This window comes from Acanthaster planci, linkage group LG11, assembly GCF_054643075.1.
Source record: "Acanthaster planci isolate LZ-2023a linkage group LG11, COTS_SCS, whole genome shotgun sequence".
Taxonomy (NCBI): Eukaryota; Metazoa; Echinodermata; class Asteroidea; order Valvatida; family Acanthasteridae; genus Acanthaster; species Acanthaster planci.
Window position 1 is genome coordinate 9919233 of NC_141787.1, and position 21410 is coordinate 9940642.

General features: G+C 40.9%; 2 protein-coding genes across 3 annotated transcripts; one reads left to right on the top strand and one right to left on the bottom strand.

Moving 5' to 3' along the window:
• Positions 1 to 14: 14 nt before the first annotated feature.
• LOC110989107 (surfeit locus protein 2-like) lies at positions 15 to 17862 on the top strand. 2 transcript variants are annotated; one of them, XM_022253244.2, is made up of 8 exons: positions 19 to 150; positions 316 to 658; positions 1584 to 1741; positions 3197 to 3300; positions 4013 to 4177; positions 6415 to 6530; positions 7408 to 7520; positions 17103 to 17862. In XM_022253244.2, exons 2-7 carry the CDS (start codon positions 437 to 439, stop codon positions 7498 to 7500), a joined length of 858 nt encoding a protein of 285 aa, XP_022108936.2. In that variant the 5' UTR covers positions 19 to 150; positions 316 to 436; the 3' UTR covers positions 7501 to 7520; positions 17103 to 17862. The 2 variants fall into 2 exon arrangements, with proteins under 2 accessions (XP_022108937.2, XP_022108936.2); XM_022253245.2 differs by lacking the exon at positions 17103 to 17862 and having other exon boundaries at positions 15 to 150; positions 316 to 624.
• On the bottom strand, positions 4824 to 21254 carry LOC110989106 (complement C2-like). Its single transcript, XM_022253240.2, has 16 exons — positions 21007 to 21254; positions 19071 to 19211; positions 18717 to 18779; positions 18338 to 18526; positions 17940 to 18155; positions 17129 to 17338; positions 16065 to 16247; positions 14765 to 14947; positions 13925 to 14169; positions 13145 to 13304; positions 12616 to 12723; positions 12054 to 12275; positions 11001 to 11146; positions 10442 to 10544; positions 8566 to 8766; positions 4824 to 8048 (listed from the first exon to the last, which is right to left on the bottom strand). Exons 1-16 carry the CDS (start codon positions 21071 to 21073, stop codon positions 7594 to 7596), a joined length of 2892 nt encoding a protein of 963 aa, XP_022108932.2. The 5' UTR covers positions 21074 to 21254; the 3' UTR covers positions 4824 to 7593.
• Between the last annotated feature and the right edge of the window lie 156 nt (positions 21255 to 21410).

Below are 21410 nucleotides of genomic sequence, written 5' to 3' on the forward strand. Positions count from 1 at the left end.
TGCAACAAGTTCAAGCTCCATTGAATGTAGTGTAAAAGTAGCAAAGCAAAGTTCGGAGCCCATGGCCATGGCAGGCAACTGATGCTCCTGAGGCCTCTCAAAACAATGTGTTGTTTGGTCCTTCAGGTTTCATTTGATATTCAATGTTTAGTAGGTTAACCAATGAATGTTTAAATTGTCCGCCTAAAACAAACTCACCCCAAAAAGTGAATGTTACCAATTCTTGTCAGCAGCCATTTTTCAAATGACATTCATCAACTTTATGTGGCTCTTATGACAAATTTTTAATCGCATTTTCGTCTGCTTTGCCCCCAGATGGGTGCCCCTGAATCTACAGAGATGATCCTGGGCCATACTGACACAATCCTACAATATCTTGGCCAAACAGGCCTCTCTTTTCCAAAGAATCTGTCGGGGGTACTTTTTAAGCGCCTCGATGTGGTGGAGAATTTTCCTTGAATTCGGACACTGCACAAGTGCACCATATACCCAACAAGACGGCAAGATGGCTGCGCTTAGGGGTTTGCGGCATGGACAAGCCGATGATACAACAACCAACGATATGGAGGATCATAGGAAGGAGCTCGCATCACTTTCTCAAGAACTACAGGAATTCCTTAAAAGGCACGGATCGTTGAATTATATTGGTTCTAAAAAGGTAATCTGGCATTTCTGCCGAAAAAGTACAGTTATCACCTAGCCATGCCAGCCTACCACATCCAGCGTGTTCATGATGATGTTCAGACTAGATGTTCAGGCATTGTCAGGATGCATAGCCAATTAGGGCTAGGCCTATTCATCATTTCTGGTAATGACACCAAGGATTCCTCAAAAGTGTTCTAGGCACTGCAGCTTGCAAGCCTGAAGTAGCCTAGGTCCTATAACCTGTAATGAAGAGGAAACAATGAGATTCAGTTAGGCCATGAGAATGAATATGGGTCATTCTAGAAATTTGGGGTCTAAATTTTTTTCCTGTCCCTGTTAGATCTGGCAAAGGATTTTTTAATGTTAAGAGCTCACTGTTTAATTCCAAGATTGAATCAGTACTGCAAATTACCTGCCAAACAAATAACAAAAGTTTGAAATCAATTTCAGTGATACATCCCTTGTCAAAAAGTCACACTTTGGACCCCAAATTTTTAGAATGATCCATATCCCAGACTTCTGTCACCACCTGCATACCGCTGAAACAGCCGCCAAAAAAAATTGTCATTTTCCAAAAAATTAATATTTCAGAAAAATTTTAGCAGTTGAAATTTAGGTCCACAATATTTTAATTTTGAGCACAGTGATAAGTACACATACGGTGTACTTTCAGAGCAGCAAGTATTCACACATAAACAGTGTGTTTGGTCTCATGTTCATGCATTTTCATGTATGCAGCTGTATGTCTTAGACATTATTGGTCAGTCTGTGCAATTGCTTCATCATGCTGCACTATCCGTTGATCTTATAGGTTCATGATATTCATTGATACCTGTGCAGTCAACCAATCTTGCAATACAACCATTCATGTTGTAAATGGCCATGCAGCGACAGGTCTCATTAGTAATGAATCATTGCATGCATGTGGTGCACTACAGGTGCGATGCAGCTTAACCGGGCATGAGATGCCCTGTAAGATGACAGCCTTGGAGAGCTACACCAAGGGTAGGAAGTACCAGCGGCTACGAGAGCGCAACTGCTGTGACTTGGAGAAGTACAAGCCCCACATTATACCCAGCCAGAAAAAGGGCCATGTGTAAGACATTGTTTATGTATTTCAAATTGAATTTTGTTCCCCGTACATGTAAATGTACTTGTACATTTCTGGCAAACCCAGAAACAAATATGACCCAGCACATTGAAATCAGGTATAAATATGAAAGCTTATGAAATCATCTTTCTGACCATGTACCTGTCTCAAAAGTCCATTTCAGACTTACTCCTGATTTCAATGTGCTGGCTCACAAATGTTTTAAGGAGATGGAACAAAAAAACATGAGAGTTCCATACAATGCCTCTTGACAAAGTGTGTTTTCAAAGTGAATATCTGAATATATTCATTGTGAAATTTTTCTTTTAAGGACATTTTATTACTGGCTTATACGTGTACTTGTAGGTCATGGCGGGGAAAAAATAGTGCCATCCATTTATGGAATTCTTAACTGTTTTAGGGGACCTCAAAAAGTGGGAATTTCTTTATAAATTGTCACTTTTGTGGCCTTTCTGAGGAGCAAATTTGATAATTGATCATGTGCCCCTGAGGACGAAGCAATTTCTGCAAGCCACTTGCATATCACATCAGAACTCGTCAGTGCAATACATACATACAGTATGTACATGATAGAGTTATGGTACAGAAAGCATATACTCATCTGCACTCGCACTGGTCAAGTTCGTTCAATAAGGTGACCCCCAAAATGGACAGAGCACATTCGTGTAGCACTAAAGAGGTTACTGGTATTGATGTACTCATGCTGGCTGATTACATGTATCAACCACGGCCTGTGATGCTAATAAACAGACATCAGTCAACTGGTCAAGCAGTGTGGGACTTGTCACTTGACACTTCTTAGCAACCTCGGTGAAAGAAACAATTTTTTTTAATCCAACTTACACAAAGGGGTTTTTGTGGAAAAGGGACCTAGAAAAACATGACGACTTAGAAATGCCAACTTAGAAATGAACATTTCAATGGAACTGCATTACAGACGATCATGACTATTGTCAAAAGGCTGACTTAAACGATATGATGAGTTACGCCATGCCGACTTAGTCGGAGCTTACTGTACATGTATATGTACAGGTACTCCTTTGCAAACTCTCCTGCCTTGAAATATTTTGAGTTCTCATTATGGTTGAAATAAGACTTTCATATGTAAATGTTAGTCAAATTAATATGATGATTTTGGATGCAGTTGACCGATCGTGGTGAAGTCATATGATCCGGCAGTCTGATTGCACGATATAGTGTCATTCTGCTATCAGCCAATCACTTTTTCTGTCTAATTCCAGGTTGTGGAAAATTGTTTTCAGAAGAAATTAAAGTTCAAGATTTTGTACATGATCTCCTGATAGGGAAGTGCCATTGCGCAGTCCTTCTGATTGACCTCAACAGCATGTCTATGAAGTGATACAATCAATTTCACTATGCTCAGCCTAGACAATGAACTTGCAGTATTTTGTATGATTGCATTCATCTTTCTTTCTGCAGGCACCAGCTTTTCTGCACACTGACGCGGCGTCATATCAGCAGGGAGCCTGCTGACATAGAAAGACATGTAAAGGGCAAACGATACATGAGGGCCCTCACAAGATGTGAGTTTGCTGAGCAAGAAATCTGTGTTGGCAGAAAGGAGCGTATGCCACACTATTCAATAAAAGTGCGTTACGCCCATCTCAGCATTGACAGTTCAGAAGGGGATGTGGTAGTGCTCTGTAGAAAGCTCTCCTGAAGTATCAATTGCAATATCGTTTTTGGTAAATGTAATGGATGAAGAGGTTTCTATTGCACCTGATATTTGTGTCAAGCTGAAAGACCTTAGAGAGCAGTGTTGTATTCAAGTCCATCACCAGTCCCTGCAAGTCCTTGTAAGTCCGTCACAAGTTCATCACAAGTCATTCGGCCTTGTGACCTGTGATGGAATCAACTCCAATGTGCTTAAGACGAAATTCTGAACATGCTATAAAATATGTACATGTGCTGTACACTAAGCAGAGGAAGGTTTTAATATTCCAATGTTTTGTACATTGCCAAAGAAAATAGTTTGGAATTGTTCTTTGTATATTATTTATTTAGGCTCAACAAAAATTCAAAAGCGTTGTGGTTTGTGTATGAAATGGCCATGACATGTACAAAATACGCGCAGAAAGTGACAAAAGGGCAACTATACAAGCATGAAAAATAGCAGAAAAACGATCAGGAAAGTGAGCTATGTATGGTATGGGAAGGTATGGTGCCAAATACTGTTCAGGAGCTTAAGCATATTCAAACTGACTTCACCATTCCTTATTTGACCTGTACACCCAGACAATGAGTGTCAGCGTCTGGGCGTGCCGTTCAAGCCCTGCAGTAAGGTTCCTCGCATGGACCGACAGCAGCAGGAATTGGACCACGGACCACGGGAAGGCAGCACAACGGACTCTGAGGCCTCCGATGGGGAGACAGATGACAGCATGTCGGATCTCTACCCAGGTATCCATGCCCATCACTCCCCCCCCCCACGAATCCTTCACAATGATGTCTTTCTTTGTAGTGGCTCAACGATAGACTTATTTTTGAATGACAAAAATCCCCACTGTGGGTCTTGACCAAACCCTGTCATAACCCTAACCTAGAGAGGGGACAATTGAAATGTTTAGGTGCATTGAACTTTCAGGGCCCATCTACATGTGTTGTAGTTTGATTTGGCCCCATCATCTTCAGTCCTGCAGACTGCTAAAAAAATCCGATTGATGTTTAAGGATTAAACCTGAGGAGAGGGACGGTCAAAGAGTCAGGATAAAATCCTAAGAACTAGTTTATTACACACCAAAGTGTTTCTCAGAAGAAAAGCTAACCAACATGTTGGGTCATATGAGGCTCCCATTAAAATTTGAATGTGCCTTCTTCATCGTAAATTTCAATTACTGATTCAGGATGCAGAGTCAAATATGAAGTCATGCACAAAGAAATGAGCCACTTGGGTATCCCCAGTAGCACTTGTCCAAACTGAAGCCTGTATAAGGTCATTGGAAACGGCAAAATGCATACGCAAGGTCTGCCTTTCAGCACGGCCAAACTACCCCAATTCGCATGTGTGCTTTGCTCTAGAATGAACTCAAACTGGGTCATTATAAACTTGAGATGTCTAAGACACTGTTTTATAATCCATTGCGGCTCTTTGCCAGTAAGGATTTACATCGAGTACATGTATCTTGCCATAAAAACATCATATAACTTTAATCTGATTGAATATTACGTTTACATCATAATGTAGTAATTTTGCTTCAGTATTAACACGTACAATGTACCATGTACACTGGATACATCAAAGATAACATACATTTGTAATTATTCAAAATTTCCAATGCAAATACTACAGGTGGACATCATTTTTATCATTTAATATTATACATGTAGATGTGTAAATCTGTCTTCTATACCCAGTCGTATGCATGTACATGTATCTTTGAAAAATACCCAAAAGGTCAAGTTATTTAGCATAGTAAGACAAGCAATTCGTAAATTTCTACAAACTTTGCAATATACATGTACCTTGGTCTAGCTTTTCATATTGTGCATTGCTACATGTACATGTAAGTGCTCAGCAGAAGTGGGGCCTTATGAAAGGGAAAGGTACTTGGGCATCCATTTACATGTATCTTCGGAATGATTTCCCTGACTTAATAATTAGTGCAGTGTTTATGCATATTCGTGCACACCCACACGTGTGTACATGTACATTGCGTATCCATGTACATGTACATACTGTACATGTATATTAGACATGCTAGCCGTTACAAGTACAGTACATGTACCAACCCCCATCTCTCTGAGTACCAACATAGATATGCACTGTACTAAAGCTTTGAGTCTGTGTACTAGATTCTTTTGTCTCAGCAATATACGTGCATGTACACTGTACATTACATGTCATTACTGTTTTCCCAAGGGACCACACACGTAGATTTTGAAGAAAAACTGGTTTTCAAGAAATCGCCCACAAAGCTTCTCCTCTTTCAAAATGGCAATATACCAATATGGAACAAGTTTACAGTAAACGCCCTCAAATGATTCTTTGAGAGGTCAACCTTTGCCTGAACCGGGTAATTAAAATTAACACAGTGGTTAATTAGCCAAAATCATAAGTAAAGATATGTGTCCGTTTGTGAAATCAAAAATCCATGATTTCCTACTTTTGGCCCTTCTATGCAATGTATTTTTCCACAGGGAAGGGGCACACGTGTTTACGTATGCGCCAATGTTACATTGTTACAAAGATTTGTGGCCCTTCGTGAAAACAAAAATCTTACTTGACCTACTTTTCAGCCTTTCCAGTCAATACGTTTTGTACATGTGCATGTATGAGTGGCAGTAAGATAGGTTGTGTGTATTTGTGAAAATGCAAATACACTAGACAAGATTTTGGCTCCTAACAACATGAATGTAATCAAATCAAAGAAATGCTACTTTCAATGTGTATGGCTCTTTGTGGAAACAGTGACAATGTATGTAGTCAACTATGTACTGCATGCATTTTGTTGCAGAAAACAGGGTTACGGTTGAATTGATTCGTTCCCTCCAGATTGTGAGGAATTTTAAAGAGCTGCTTGAGTTTATATAAAAACATGTCTGTACTACTACATGTATGTGTTCCACACCAGACATATTTTTACCTCAGATAGATACATGCACATTGTAGCAGCCAGTAATCATGTCTGTCATTACAGCTGAAGACTTTGAGGATGAACTCGAAGATGCAGGATTGGAAGAGGACATCGAAAACATGGCAGTTGGCGATGCCAGCAAGAATGCAGAACAAGTTACAGTTGGCAAAAAGCGAAAGGTACATGTACATACAGTAATTTGATTCTGCAGGAAGGACTGAGTGGCAATCCATGTGCATGATGCCTTCGTTTTTTTTAATTTTAAGTTATTTGCTTTGTGTCCAGCAGGAGTGCAATTTCTCTGGATGTTCTGGATAGTAAGGATTGTCGATTTTACAATCCTGGATTTGCATAGGCTCAGTCACTCTAGTTTGTTACATATTTGCACTTGGTGCCACAAACATGCAAAGTACATATGGAGTATATTCAAATTAAAGAAGTTGGTAATGTTTAACCCTAATTCCCCAGAGTGATTTACAAGGAACCATACCCATTCACACAAATTCCAACACCATATGGTAAACTGTGCACAAAAACTGTTGGATTCTGTTTATTGTGGGTATGCCTGAAACCATGTTAAAGCACAAGCAGTTTCGGGGTACAGTACCCAGTGCCACAAATTCACACACTTTACTGGTGTTCAGTTCTGTGTGGTTAGGGAAGGTTAGGGTTCAAGATAACATACACAAACTCAAGCTATCATAATACAGACTCTTTGAGAACCTTACCATTCCACTGCAAGGTGAACATTTCAACAGTCTATACTCAGTTCACTTCGACACTGATTTTGTACCACCAAACTTATCTTACAGTCTTTAAAGAGTGAAGCCATTATGAAGAAAAATCATTGGAATTGAGATGGAAGTAAATCACTGTGACAGTTAATGGACACATACTTATAATCAGCTCAAATTATCAATCATTTTTACTCTCAGCAGTAGCAAAACTATGATCAGTTGTCTTTTACGTTTGAAGGGAAAAGGCTTGCCTGATAGTTTAGTTCTCTTTTCCAAGAAGGGAGAAAGAGTTTAATTAGATCCACCTTTATATTTTCAGAACCCAGGCTTTACTAAGAAGACCACGTTTAAGAAGTCAAAACAGCTTAAGTTGAACCCTGAACAGCAGCAGATGTTTAAAGATGCAAGATGACTGCAACAGTGAGATTTAAGGTGTGTTTATCATTTCAATGCAATACTACATGTATGCACGGCCATTACAATTCATTTTTTGTTTCAGTTGTGATTACATAATCGCATAGGCTGGTGCACCAATGCGATTATGGATCCATTCCTTGTACGCTGAAAGTCTCGTGTAAATCCCGTATCGACCGTCTTGAGCACAACCCTCTCCCCAGCTGACAATGCCGATCTGGACCCATCGCCTGCTGCCGTCTGCCGCCCTCAGTTGTCTCATGACAGGCCCGCCTGAGTCCCCCTTGCATGCGTCCAGGTTGCCCTCTGAATAGCCAGCACAGAATGCTATGGCAGGCTTGTAGGCAGTCACAATACTACACCTAAAGTGGTCTTGTATGCTGTCCCTGCATTCTTTGTCCGTGCGCACAGGAATAGCAAGTTCCTTAAGCACCGGCGAGGTTGGTCGGTAAGTATCATCCAGACAGTCCCCTTCTAAATCATAGGGATCCGTGGCTCCCCAGCCAGCGACATATGGATCTTTATTTGTTGAATAAAGCTCTTCATCTTCAAAGAAAAAAAAGGAACCAAGTGAGTATTTTTTCACCCTGCATTTGACTTTCACTTCGAACCATTAAATATTGTTTACTAAAGTTTGACAAGGGAATGATTGTTGAATTTTTATTTCTAAATTTCGTATTATATCTTCCAATATATTATGTATTTTATACATGTACATGTATGTCAGAGCTACGGGTAATGTTTTGGTTTGGTTTTAAAGACTAAAATGTCATGGGCAAAAGAAAAGCAAGGATGGGGCATTTGTTCATTTTTACAACTCCCATAGTGACCACTAGTTGGATAATAATCACTGGGACAGATATACTGTAATTAATACTGTAGTGTAATGCTTCTCAATAAATGCCAGACTTCATGTAAAGTTTCACGACAAATCCATCCCAGAAATGCAACACATATGCAAATGCCGTGATTGACAACCACAATCTGAAATTGGAACGGAGAAAGTTGGCAACATGTCGTAATGCCTGTGATGAGTTGCATAAATGAACAAGAGTCCCCTCACCTCCCATGTTCTCCTGGGGTAGGCAGATGGGTCTGATGTAGGGATTAAATGTGACATTCCGACTCAACCGTAGCAGGGCAATGTCGTTATCAAGTTGCCTGTTGAATGCTTCATGCATTATCAGAGCATCGTCACCATCAAGGTTGAAAACTTTGGTTGGGTCAAACTGCAGAAGTGAGTCTCTGGATTTGTCTATTATGCCTGAATGACAGATAAAGCTTTCAAGATTATTACTAGGCATAAATGTGTTTATTTTACTTGCTCATCAATAAAGAATGTATGTACATGGACACAGAGTGCCTACACAGCATTCACACATTTTGTAGTGCTCATTTGCAGGGAGGTAATGCACTTTCTCATTTTAACACTCACACCAAAACTTAAATGTTCTTTACAGTCTCCTCATTGTAGTTAGATATGTTGGAGATACAAAAATGGTCCATACAAAAACGAAAATCTCGTCTTCAGTCAGATGAGGGAGTGAACTGAGTACATTTCTACTGCTAGTAGAAACAGACCTATCTGGCCAGAAGCCATTGCAGAGGTACATGTACCGTACATGTACCGTACTTATTTGCCTGCCAGGTTTTTGGCCACTTCCTACTGAGGATATGTGAGCACAGCCTGATTACATGTATCTATACATGCAGGCACAGCTGATGGGTGAAAATACCAAGCGCACCTCAACATACCTCTGGCTGACATCTAAACGTGTTAGTGTGCCTTTTGTACATGTGCACAAAGTCCAAGAATGCTGTGGAGAAGGACTTTGTGTTGAACTCGGGCTTGGCAGCTGTGCATGGCCTACTCTTGTAGCAAATATTGCTCCATGGGCATACTCCAAAGTGTTTAAGAAATGTGAGGTTGCCTTAAAAAAAAAATATTTTTCAAGTAACTCCAGGGAAGCAGTATGAGTGGTTGCACTTGCATAAAAACGGGCCACTGCATGGTTATCTTTTTTTTTTTTTCAAAAGTCAAGATTTAGGCTAAAAATAACACTGTCACGTTCCAAGGGTATTGATATGTAGCAGGAGCCCGTACATGTACATATAAATTCAATCAGCTAATGAGCATAGTTTCACCTCAGTTGTTTTAAATTTCAGTCGCTGGATTGGCTTTTCACAAATCCAATCACAATTCCTTTCACAAGACCGAGCAACGGGCAGAGGCGGATCCAAAACCAAATTTTCAAGGAACCAAATTCTGGTATCTTTTTGGGCCGACAAATTGGGAAATTTGTATTTTCCAGCCATTATGCTGGCTACATTCTGGGTTTTTTTCCATTGTTGTTGAGCAAAGATAAACAAAACTGGCCAAAACACCATTTTTTGTTATTTTTCCAAACAAAAGATTTGTTCGCTTTCTTTTAGGAAGGCCGTAGCCCCAGCTGCCCCCTCCCCCTCGGAATCCACCTTGGCAGTAAGGTGCACAGTAACAAAGGGAGGCCTTTGTCATCATTCATTTGTACAGCTTGTGATGTGGATTAGGACTTGTTATGGATGTTTGATGGATTTGACAACCACACTGGCCAGTGGCCTAACTGGGGGCCATGTGCCTGCCCCACGAATGCCTGTTACCCCCCCCCCCCGATGTCCCCCATTTGAAATCCATGAACAACCTCTGCTGCAGCTCATTGTCTTTTGGTGCCCCCATGTCTGCACCCCAAAAGCCCTAGTTATGCCGCTGACACTGGCTTCACTGCAGCTGGAGACACATTCAGACTTAGTTCCAAATTACGTACTCTGTGCTTAAATGTTCACTTGCATGAGTAATTTTACCAACCTATGCTGTACATCAGTGTGGTAAATTAAGTTCAGTGTACATTTACATGTAGTTCTACATGTAGTGCAGATTTTACTTTCCTTGTTAGTCTTACCTGTGTATACTCTGATATCTTGCACATCACACGTCTTGAAGCAGTGTGCTGCGGACAGCACCCAGTTGCGAGCAATGAGGCTGCCACCGCAAAAAAAAGTGGGCTGAAAATGTGAGAACAGAATGTTAGTAGAACTGTGAAACCTACAGTCTTTGCTGCATCTGTTTTTGCGGTTCAAGTCCTGTATATATGTACATGTTGTACGTAGTTGTACTGTCTGCAGGGTGGATGCCCGTTCGGTACATATACTGAAAATACAGTGCACACATATGTAAATGTATGTGCATACTGTGACTAATGTGAGGAAGAGTTATCTATGTACCTTGTGTACTTTTATCATGACGGATGTTCAGGCACATGAACTGAAGGCAACTGAGTGTGTGCATTAGCCACAATATTTAAAATGGTCGTACACAGTTTTGGTAGAGTCATTGTCAGTTGAGAGGTGAAGGAATGCTGCTGTCACATGCTGCATGTGAAGTGAGGATTCTTAAGAACAAGACCAAAAACAATAGAAACAAAACCAGTTGGGAAAGTAAAAACAAGGAGACATTCCTACCACACAGTCATCACATCCTGCAACGTTCTGATCACAGAACAAAGCCACTTGCCAGGGCCAGTCACCACTCTCAGCATGTTCTCCGCCTGCTATCCTTGGCGTGACTGCGTCACTGAGTCCTTGGTTGTATCCGCATGGCGAGTAGTCTAGAAAAGCAATGAGTTTCATTTGTTGTTGGCTCTTGGCAACTGTGACAGTATTGAATCCAAACGTGGAATCATTGACCTGCATCTTTTGAGGAATCATGTTGGCTTTAAAACCCAACATACTCCCTGACAAGTCATGTTTTGTCTGTGAATGTCAGTCAGAATTCTTCAACAGAGCTGCAGTATAAGATAGGCCTAAGTAACATATATGAGTAATTGACCATTTGCTAGTAGGGTATGATTGCAACCAACATCCCTGCAACAGGTGCAAAGAGGTACAATGTAGAAATGTATGTACATGTACATACAGGGTACATACTGTGTGGATCATTGTGTGGAGAATTAAATCAACTAAATCAATAAATGCCTTGGCATGAAGTTTGCCTCAGAGCCAGTTCCAGGCAGGACCTGGCAATTCTAAAGGTGGGCCACTTTTGTAACTTCAGACATCGGCATTTCTTGGAAGGAGGCAGATAGTACAAGCACATGTATACATATACATGTGTACACATAACTGTCACATACATATACATGTACATGTGTGAAACATACATGCAAGTGGTGCATCATGGCATTGTCTGTTAGTTGTGTCTGTAGAAGCTGTGAGTTCAGCAGGTTTTAAGAGGTAATTATGATCAAGAAAGCAGTTCACCTCCTATCTCCTTTTCCATTCATTTGTGAAATCAACCCATAAGGCTTCTGATTTACTCCGACATTGTCAACCAGGAACCATTTTGAACTCATGCAAGAGGGATTGCCAAACTTGATCCACAGGTAGTTAGACCTGCATGTACCTGTACATTTTACGTGTACAGTGAAAACCTCTTGTGTAATGAAGCTTTATACACATGCAGATGTCACGAACTCCTAAAAAAGAAAGCAAAAACCAAAAATTGAGCAACCTCACCTAACTTTTGTCTCGTAATAGCCTGGGCAAGAAGGTTCATTTCCCCATGGTTCTTTATGAAGAACAGGTGCTCACTGAGAGGGTGGGATGCGATCTCTTGCAGTTCGTTTCTATCTATTTCCTCACCCACTCCAATACAGTGGATTTGAACCTTGAAGCGTTCGCGAAGGGTCTCTGCCTCGTACTTAGGTAAGGCAACATTGGCATGCATGTTTGTATTGCCTTGTTGGGAAAGAAAATTGATTGAAAATTAACCTTTTAGAAAGTTTGCTGAAGCGACACTTGTTTTAAAGATGACACTGAACATACATGTATATGTGTGTAATTGTACTTTTCATGCTATTTTACTTTAGGGAAGAAATTTCTCAATTACTTGCAGACTGTTGAAAAAAATACCTGTGCTGCACTTAATAAAATCAGAGAAGTAACTGACAAGTTTACCAGGTACACACTCATTTATGGAGGATTTTCCAGTGCACTTTTCAGCATGGAGAGCTGTGAATTTTACAAATGTGTTGAAGACTGAAATTCAACCGTTCCCGAGAAGAAAGACCTCACTTACCATCTGTGAAGAGGAACAGGTATTTCTTTGCATTTGGCCTGTCATGAGCAGCTGGTATCATGGTTTCGTGAACAAGCTGGAGTGCCTTGCCAGTTGCTGTTCCCCGTCCTGCAGAAAGGAAAATGCCCGGAGAAATATATTTCTTCTCTGTCTCTCCCTTTCTCTCTTGTATGTTCCCCATTCCCCAAATACATTGCAAACCTGGCAGTTGTGATAGACAATAGCTTTATTCACACCTCATGGGTCCTTGGGCACCTTAGGATATGGACCACATTTCTACAGTTGCAGCGTTGTAGCACAGTATTATTTGTTACTAGAACCATTTTTAACATTGAACATTTTTAACACGGCGTTATTTAAGAACAGATCTATAATGAGCTGAAACAATTCAGTTTAATAAAAATCATTTCTTTCCACACATTTGTACAAATTGTGCATAGTCCCAAGACATAGTTCCAAAAGTACATGTAAGTGTGCCTCGGATATGTACATGCACTGCGAGATGAAAGTTAAAGTTTACAAAAGGTACCTATTTCATCTGGGCTATGTTGATCTATCAATTCGTCAATCAGGGTGAGCACAATATCCACAGATGGTTGAGGGTCGGAGACTAGAAATGATACCTGCGCCTCAGATGCAAACACACAGGCACCATAGCGAGCACGCCGGGGGCCATCAGCCCCGCCAACCTACATGTGCATGTACAGAAGGAAAACAGAGTTGAAGTTCATTGTAATGCATGGGATATGCACTTTGCCTTTGGAAGTGATTATTTCTTCCCATGGCAGCTTGATAGATCATGTACCTTCTCACTAGACAAGCAAAGCTCGACGTCATTACATAACTGGTCCATAATTGATTACCTGCTGAAAATCACTTGGAAAAAGTGTCATACAACATCATAGATCACTGTTTCATTGAGAACAGTTGCACATGTACCTCAGCCAGTGCCCCTACCCCACTATGGTTAGGGCAACTGCTGCGAAACGGTTTGAAAAGGGGGGGCAAGCCCTGGCCATTAGACTGAAAAGAATACAATTATGACATTGCAATGCACCTCCATCTGCTAGGCCTGTAAAGGGGAAGGGCAAAATAACTAACTTTTCAAAGGCGGCAGGGGCAACAGCCAGCCAACCCCCCCCTCCTTTCCACCTCCGGTGGGTAAAGGGGAAATAAACTCTGAATATCAGTCAATCATAGAAAGTAATAATGTATACTCTTTGGATTCCTCATTGCCAAAACTACAGTAGATGTTATGTGCTGGCAAGCCTATAAGTTTCAATGGTTAATGTTCTATGCATGCATTTACCTTGCTTATTAAGGCTTTAGCGAGGTCCAGACTATACTGGAAGTGAGCTCTTGGAATGCTGCCAGAGGCATCGAAAACGAAGTAAATATCCATCCCTTGGGTGTACCCGAGATCAATGAACCTGCCGCTGGGGCCTGTGCTATTGTTGTCTGATATGGTAGCTTGTGGCTGGGTAATTGCAAGGCTGTCGATATTGTATCCCAGCCTTGCTGCTATCTTGAGGGTGTCTTCAAAGTCATTGGGTCCTGTGGGAAGATTTGTGATTATCTGAATTGGAAATGGGTGCTTTAAAACTAGCAACATGTGCCTGAACTAACAGGAAACAGTGATGCTCATTCTTTTTGTGTTTCTGGGGTAGGAGAGTCTGTCACAACACCCAAACTCAGTGACCTGCAAAATAATTAAGCAGTTCAAACCAATTTCCTCATCAAATGACTGTATTAACATCTACATCAGATTTCACAAATTTGGTGTAACTTCTCTCCTTGCATAAGCCTTGCAACACAATTTGTGGCTTAGCTGTGTAAAATACGTGTATTTACGGTCTATTCCATGAACAGTGGCTAAGTTGCACAATGTATTATATATTAAATTTCTTGGATGAGGATGATCGCAACTTTTACGACAGGTGTTCTTTTCAATGTACAGCAATCATGAAACAGTCATTACGAACACCTTTTTGCAAACCCTTATTAAAACTCTTCTCATACATGATATAGATACACAAAACCCGGTTTGTCTAATGCTTTCATATTAAGATTGCCAGACGCTATGTATCTAGCTTATATAATAAATTGTCTTCCTGGACATACTAGTACATGTATTCCTTAAGTGTGCTACCTTGACATGTTGGAGGTTCCCCACTCCAGCCTCCTGATTCAAGGCATTCTATCTCAGCCGTTCCAATCAACGCCTTATCTCTGTCGCATTCATAGGACACTCTTTCTCCCTTCTGGAAACGCGCCAGATGGCTATTGACCATTCGCCCGCCGATAGGAATGCCAGGGTTTGGACAGTAGAAATCTGTTGTAAGAGCAGGATAATGTTGTTTGTGTGTGGGCTGGCTTTTACTTTGTAAAGGCATAAAGGGGACAGTTCCTGCTGATAAGCAAAGTAGGACCGAGTTGGGATATTCCTCTGTCCCCAACATATATATCCCACAAAGTAGGTGAAACAAGGCATGTTAATCCCCACAACTACAGAACAAGTACATGTATGTGTGTACTATGAAGTGTGTAGATTTGCCTCTGTTCTTGGTGAAAATTGGGCTTCCCTCCATTACATTTTTTGGCTATTTTTCTCATTGACAAAGACAGTGTTGACCTACATCAGCTAATAGCTGCTCATAGCTGTACAGAAACAATAATATACAACCCAAAAATAATAATCATGTGTTGTCAGGGTACTAGGCGAGAGGTGTGGCTGGTTGTTTTGTGGCCATGTTGAAAAGAGAAGCTTAATTATAATACGTGTATGCGTTCGTCTCTTCTCAACACTCAGTTGACAAGATACAGGTGCATATAAATCCATAAAATCATTGCCTCCCTCCAGCAGAAGGTAACCTTAGTGTGTTTGGGCAGTTTGATTAACTGATAATTAACTGATAATTTATTGATCACTAGTTGAGTAGCTTAGCGATCATTTGCATTAAAGGACTTTGGTCTATGTATGGTTAATATGTAATAAACATGTTTGGTTTCATTAATTTTGTGCCAGCGCACTGCCCTGACCTCATTGAAAATCAGCAGCTAACAGTTCACAGCATCCAGCTTCTTAGATGAGTTACCACTCTTGTGTCTTTGCGCTTTGATTAACCGAGCTCATAAATGAGCACAGATGCATGGGAGATGTGTTGGTATAATTTTGACAAATATTTTTCATCTTGATGCTGTGCAAAACTCCATGGCAGGCCCGTAGGCTGGGGGGTTTGAGGGGTTTGAACAAACCCCCCCCCTTTCGCTTCTGAGTTCCGCTTGTTGGTGGCCTTGTTTTGGGTGTGTGTTCTGAATATTTTAAATTTACCATAATATTCGGCATATAAGCCACGGCTTATACGTTGATCTGAAAGCTCAAGGTGAGCAGGACTGGCTTTGTGGAATTTGCTTTTCAAGGTTACAGCTGTAATAAGTTGAAGACTTACTCTTATGGTCACATGTTGTGAGCGTTCCATTCCACTGTCCATCGTACTGGCAGTACCTAACTGCCGATCCTTGGAGGCTGTAGCCAGACGGACAACGGAAATGAACACTTCCTCCAACTTCTGTAGACTCTAAGTACCTGCTGCCTCCAAATTGAATATAACCTGGATCTGGACATTCAATTTCTGTCAATCAAAACATACACATATTTAGGCTTATAAGTAGAGAAATTGACCAATGTCAAGAAAGACTTGTTAGCTTAATTGGATCTGACAAGTCTTTCTTGCAGTCTGTGAGAATGCTGTACATGTTAAAGTTGCAGTCAATCATACATAGGCCTATATGTGATTTTTGCAAAATGACTCAGAATCTCAAGGGTGCCTAAGAACAAACTTCGTGAAGTTCCAGCTCAGTGAACACTTTGTTCCAGGAAATACAATGTTCTCGGATTTTGATTCCAGATCAAAAGCTGCTGAATCTTTTTTTCAACTACACCTGAATTCAACGTCTGGGACACATTCTCACGTTCAATTGAATGCAACTATACGATGTCAGACATTGATAATCTGGCATGCATGTGTCATGCAAATGCAAGCTGGAGTTTCTAATGGCACTTTTCCAAAAATGTGCTTCATGTTGAAAAGGTGCATTGCTGAAAACAGCCCTCTTTCATTGTATTCTTTAAAAGGCATATTGCCAGAAAGAGTAATTTTGAAGAAGTCAAGTCAGTGCTTACTTGCTTAGATATACACTGCTTAATCGAAACATTACAAACGCAACCATGCTTTGATGCAGGTTAATTACTGCATGTGATGAAACTCACAAAGGTTTAGGAAAGGTATTCATTCTGCTTATTAGTGGGTTTACTGAATCTTGTAATTCATCTCATGAAGAGCTAGAGTTTACTCTTGGTATTCAAAAGACAACAAGCCAGGTTTTTAAATTGAAGGTGCTAAGGGTAACAGCTTGGTTTCTTGGCAGGTATTCTGTTGGAAAGTGATGTACTTATATGGTTCTCCAACTTTCCCTTCTACTTTCAGATTCTTACATCTATCGAAGAACATACCTGAGCAAATCGGATCGAGATTTGACCATGTCTGGTTGGGGAAGTACAAGCTTGGTCCTGAACATTCTCTCCAGGTCTTGCCAAGGATGCGATAGCCTGCATCACAGTGGTAGTCCACCACCTCCCCCAACCTGTAAGTCCTGTTCTCCATATTGCTCTGCAGATGCTCGATGTCTGCTTCACTCTCAAGAAGTGATGGACATATCACCTCTGTAAAAATATCAGTGGACAGTAATCTGAAGTCTTGTTACATACTGTACCAGTAAAAACAGATTGCAGTAAAGTTTCATTTACCTGAAAAAAAATTCTGTTATGGATTATGTTGCCCAAAACCTAATAAATCTTTGGCTGAATCCAGAAAATAAATGAAAAAGTAAGTAAACCGCTCGTGTAGCATTGAAGCCCCTTTGCAACTCAAACACTTACATTTTCAGGTGTTGAAATCATTGTAGCCTTAACGACTCCCCAGTTTTTTTATTAAATCACATACATTGTATTGTTAGATTTGTAATGGTTAGGTTTAAACTTAATAGATATAATGAAGAGGAAATTGAAAAGAAACTGTCTATAAATGCAGTGTGTTACCACGGCAGTGCTTTGAAATATGTAGAATGCTCATATTTGATATATATATTTAATAATAGACAACTGCATGTAGTTTATTAAATGTATACTTATATGGTTGGAAGTGGCATACCACATGGGCAAGTAATACATGAAAGACAGAAACTGCTTTCTTGTCTTGTGGTGGTAACATTTGTTCGTTGCTGTCCTATTATGTGAAACCCTGATAAGGTAGAATGAAACTCACCATGACAGGTTGGAATGGATGGATTCCACTCTCCAGACATTCCACATGTGATTTGGATGGAGTGTCCAACTGAGGAGACATAGCCTGGCCAACAGGTGATGTTGATCTTGGTGTTGGGGCTGAAGGTTTCATCATCTCGGTGGCTCCTCCTGTCCGATCGGACCAGCGTCCAGTTGGCACCGGGCAGAGCATCTGGATTCGCGCAGCTGTTCGTTGCTGCATTTTTAACATGCCCCAAGATTAAAGACAATATCAATATTTTACACCATAGTGATGGGGTTCCTGCAAGTCCCAGGACATGTCACAAGCCGTCCAGATCCTGTACTCAAGCTTAAAAGCCATTCATTTGAAGCATTCCTTTGTCCTGAACAGGAAACAAAACTTCATGAATCCCTTACCTCTGCATTCTGTCATCCCTCCTTCCCATTTTAATCCCTGTGGAGTCCTGGAGCACCTCTTCCTGCGAGACCCGATGAGCTCGAAGCCTTCCATGCATCGGAAGATGGCTATCCCGCCAACTTGACGTCCCCGTGGGAACCTTATTTCTTTTCCGTTCCAAGGCCGCACGGGCATTGCACATCGGCTTTCTGAAATGGATTTTTTCACCAAGCCAATTAGACATCTTTCACAAACCAGTCCCTTACTTGAGGGAGAAAGAAATCCCCTGGTGTCAACTTGATGCAAACAAATACGCCATGCTGGAAGGCCAGACCAGGTCTGCTTTACAAACATGCTCCTATCAGTGCATTTTTACGAACAAGAGTCACGAGCACTCACCTTGACATGTTGGTGATCCAGACCACTCGTCATCCTCAGTACAGTAGATAACCGGCTCCCCACCTTTCAATAAAAACAAATCGTTTCATTCGGTATACGGTGAACACTGTTTCAATGACGCCATTTCATGATGTTATATTGGCATACACATTCAGTGCAGCTGCAGCTGTGCGACGGAAATTGAGGAGATAAATGGCGACCAGAGTTACCAAATTTACTAATTTAATCATATTTGATCGTTTCTTTAAAATCATATTTGAAGTATATAGCATGTTTCTCTGTAATATTTGTCAATGCCAAAACAGTTTTTAACGTGTATTAGTCCTTGGCAGTTTAATAAGTATAATTTGTTACCTTGACGTTTGTAGCCCTTCATACAGTCAAGAAAAACCAAGGAATCTCTTGGATATCGCCCGTCAGCCCCTGGCTTGGCAGAAGTACCAAACTCGTATCTCCCACCAACGATCGGTGTGGGCGCTGGGCAGCCTTCCCCGGCTGCAGTTTGACACAAGAATACATGTACGTGACAGTGTTTAAATTCCAACGTTTCAACCCATAGGCCTACTAAACTTTTGTGAAAATGCTGTTTTGTTCAAAAATTGATTTCCATCCATATCCGTCGGGCTCAACGAATACGCAAGATTACATGCGATTGTAACATTGAAGTAGTAAGATATTTAACGGCTGTTATTTATTCATATAGTTTCTGTGTCCTATTAATAAAATGTGTTTTTGTTTGCTCACGTTTGAAACGTTTCTCAAAAACTCGTCGACTCTCGCTCAGGTAAAATTCGTGAAAATGTGTGAACATTATTCGTATAGCTTTCATATTTCATTTCTTCATATGTATATAGTCATTCAACAACAGGAATATTTGAAATTATTCACAGTTTCACCAACAATGACCCTATTTTAATGGGGGACAATAAGGAAAAAAATGTCAAGGACGTTTGAACTGATAGAATGAGCGCAACAAGCCGTACAAAACGATGTTGGACAGGTATTCAACGGTTTTACTTCGCTTGTCGCCCAGCGCCCGAAGAGGGCGCGGGAAGGGCTGATGGCTTTTCACTGTGATTGGCTACTTTGTGCACGACCTCCGACCGCGAGGTTATCACTTCCTACGTGTATTAGCGAAGCGTTATTTGAAGTTTCCGGTTCGCTGTTGACAATGTTTTGACGCGTGCCAAAGTGTCGGCTTATATGTTAAAAACATGGCCATGATACATTTGTCTTCTAAGTATCACTGATCAAGTGTCTTTGGAGATATATTTAAAATATTGTTATCGTGATCAATTTTGGATAAACTAATAAAGTGTAATGAGAAGATTTTCAGTAGTGAGGAAGAAAAATAATACAAAAACATTCAATTGATATCCGCCACATTGAGCAAGCTCGCGCACCTGGCAGAAATTTACCCACAATGCTCTGCTCGTCGTTAGCTGTAACCCCTTGTGGCGTATTTCCTTCACTAAAATTTTGCGAGGCCATCAGCCCTTCCCAGCGCCCTGTTCGGGTGCTGGGCGACATGCAAACGGTTTTACACAACTTCTTTTCCATGGGGTCGGGGAGTGTGCCAGATATTACCCTAGGGAATGAAATGCTTTTTGAAAATGGCGCCTTTCCTGTGGTGTTGCGCCCGCTGTTGTCGGTCCATATGTTTACTTAAGTATTTAAAACTGGCTTTGGTACATCAGTTCTTCGCCCGGTTGCCTTCAAAACGAATTAAAAAACAGAAAACCCTCTGATAGTAAAGACTGGACATTCTTTCCAAAAGTCGATAGTGAGGATTTTTTACTATTATTTTATTCTTGCGTTATTAATCGTATTTTTTTCATTCAAGTGTTAATGTTTAAAGATGAACGTTAAATAGTATGCGTCATTTTGATGAGTCCGATAGACGTCATTTTTAAAAACATTTCACCTGCATCAACTTAATATCAATAGCAGTTCGTTGACGCCCTGTTAAAGACACAGAAGGTGCATCGGTTTCCCCTAAATAAATTTGTTAATTTGACTGTGAAACTTTCACCTGTATCTCCAACGTGTCTCTAGCTCTATTGCGAACCGTTTTGTGGTACTTGGTTTCATTTTCTTTCCATATAAATATAAGAAAGACAGACAAAAAAGTATACCACACCGGACGCTGCATGCTTGCGTTGAAATTATGGTTAGAAAGAGGCAACAGATTGAGTAAAAAAGAAGAATTCCATGATGTGTTTTGGTTTTCCTATGGAAGTCCAATTACATGCAGATGGAATGCCATGAAATCAAAGCAAATAGTCCATACCTGCGCAAGACGCTGCCGTGAGTAGAATCGCTAAACTGATGGCAGTCTTCGCAACGGGGTGCTTCATCTTGACCTTGCGCCCCTTTTTCTTGATTCCTGACGATTGAAATGATTATTACTCTTCACGAGCTGCAGTGAGGTGACGAGAATGGTAACTCAAGAGGAGAAACCGGGACAGCAAAACTGGAGTGTCTGTGCAACGGGCCACCAGGATACAACGGGGCTGTTTGCATGTGGCACTGCTACACTGCCACACGGACTTCAACAGCGAACCAATAGGCATGGCTAACACTCGTGACGTTACTCCGTAGACACATTTGTCGTTTCCATTCGATGTTCACCTTCTGTGACCTTTCTGTGATCGTATGGGCCTATACTACCCTAAATATAAACGCAGTGTGTAG

Excerpts from the sequence above, each read along its gene's own strand:
- LOC110989107 (XM_022253244.2), top strand. The coding sequence starts at position 437 with ATGTGGTGGAGAATTTTCCTTGAATTCGGACACTGCACAAGTGCACCA. Across the intron at positions 1,742-3,196 it reads AGCCAGAAAAAGGGCCATGT|GCACCAGCTTTTCTGCACAC; the intron begins GTAAGACATTGT and ends TTCTTTCTGCAG. Across the intron at positions 4,178-6,414 it reads CATGTCGGATCTCTACCCAG|CTGAAGACTTTGAGGATGAA; the intron begins GTATCCATGCCC and ends CTGTCATTACAG.
- LOC110989106 (XM_022253240.2), bottom strand. The coding sequence starts at position 21,073 with ATGAAGCACCCCGTTGCGAAGACTGCCATCAGTTTAGCGATTCTACTC. Across the intron at positions 19,212-21,006 it reads CACGGCAGCGTCTTGCGCAG|CCGGGGAAGGCTGCCCAGCG; the intron begins GTATGGACTATT and ends GTCAAACTGCAG. Across the intron at positions 8,049-8,565 it reads ACCCCAGGAGAACATGGGAG|ATGAAGAGCTTTATTCAACA; the intron begins GTGAGGGGACTC and ends TTTTCTTTGAAG.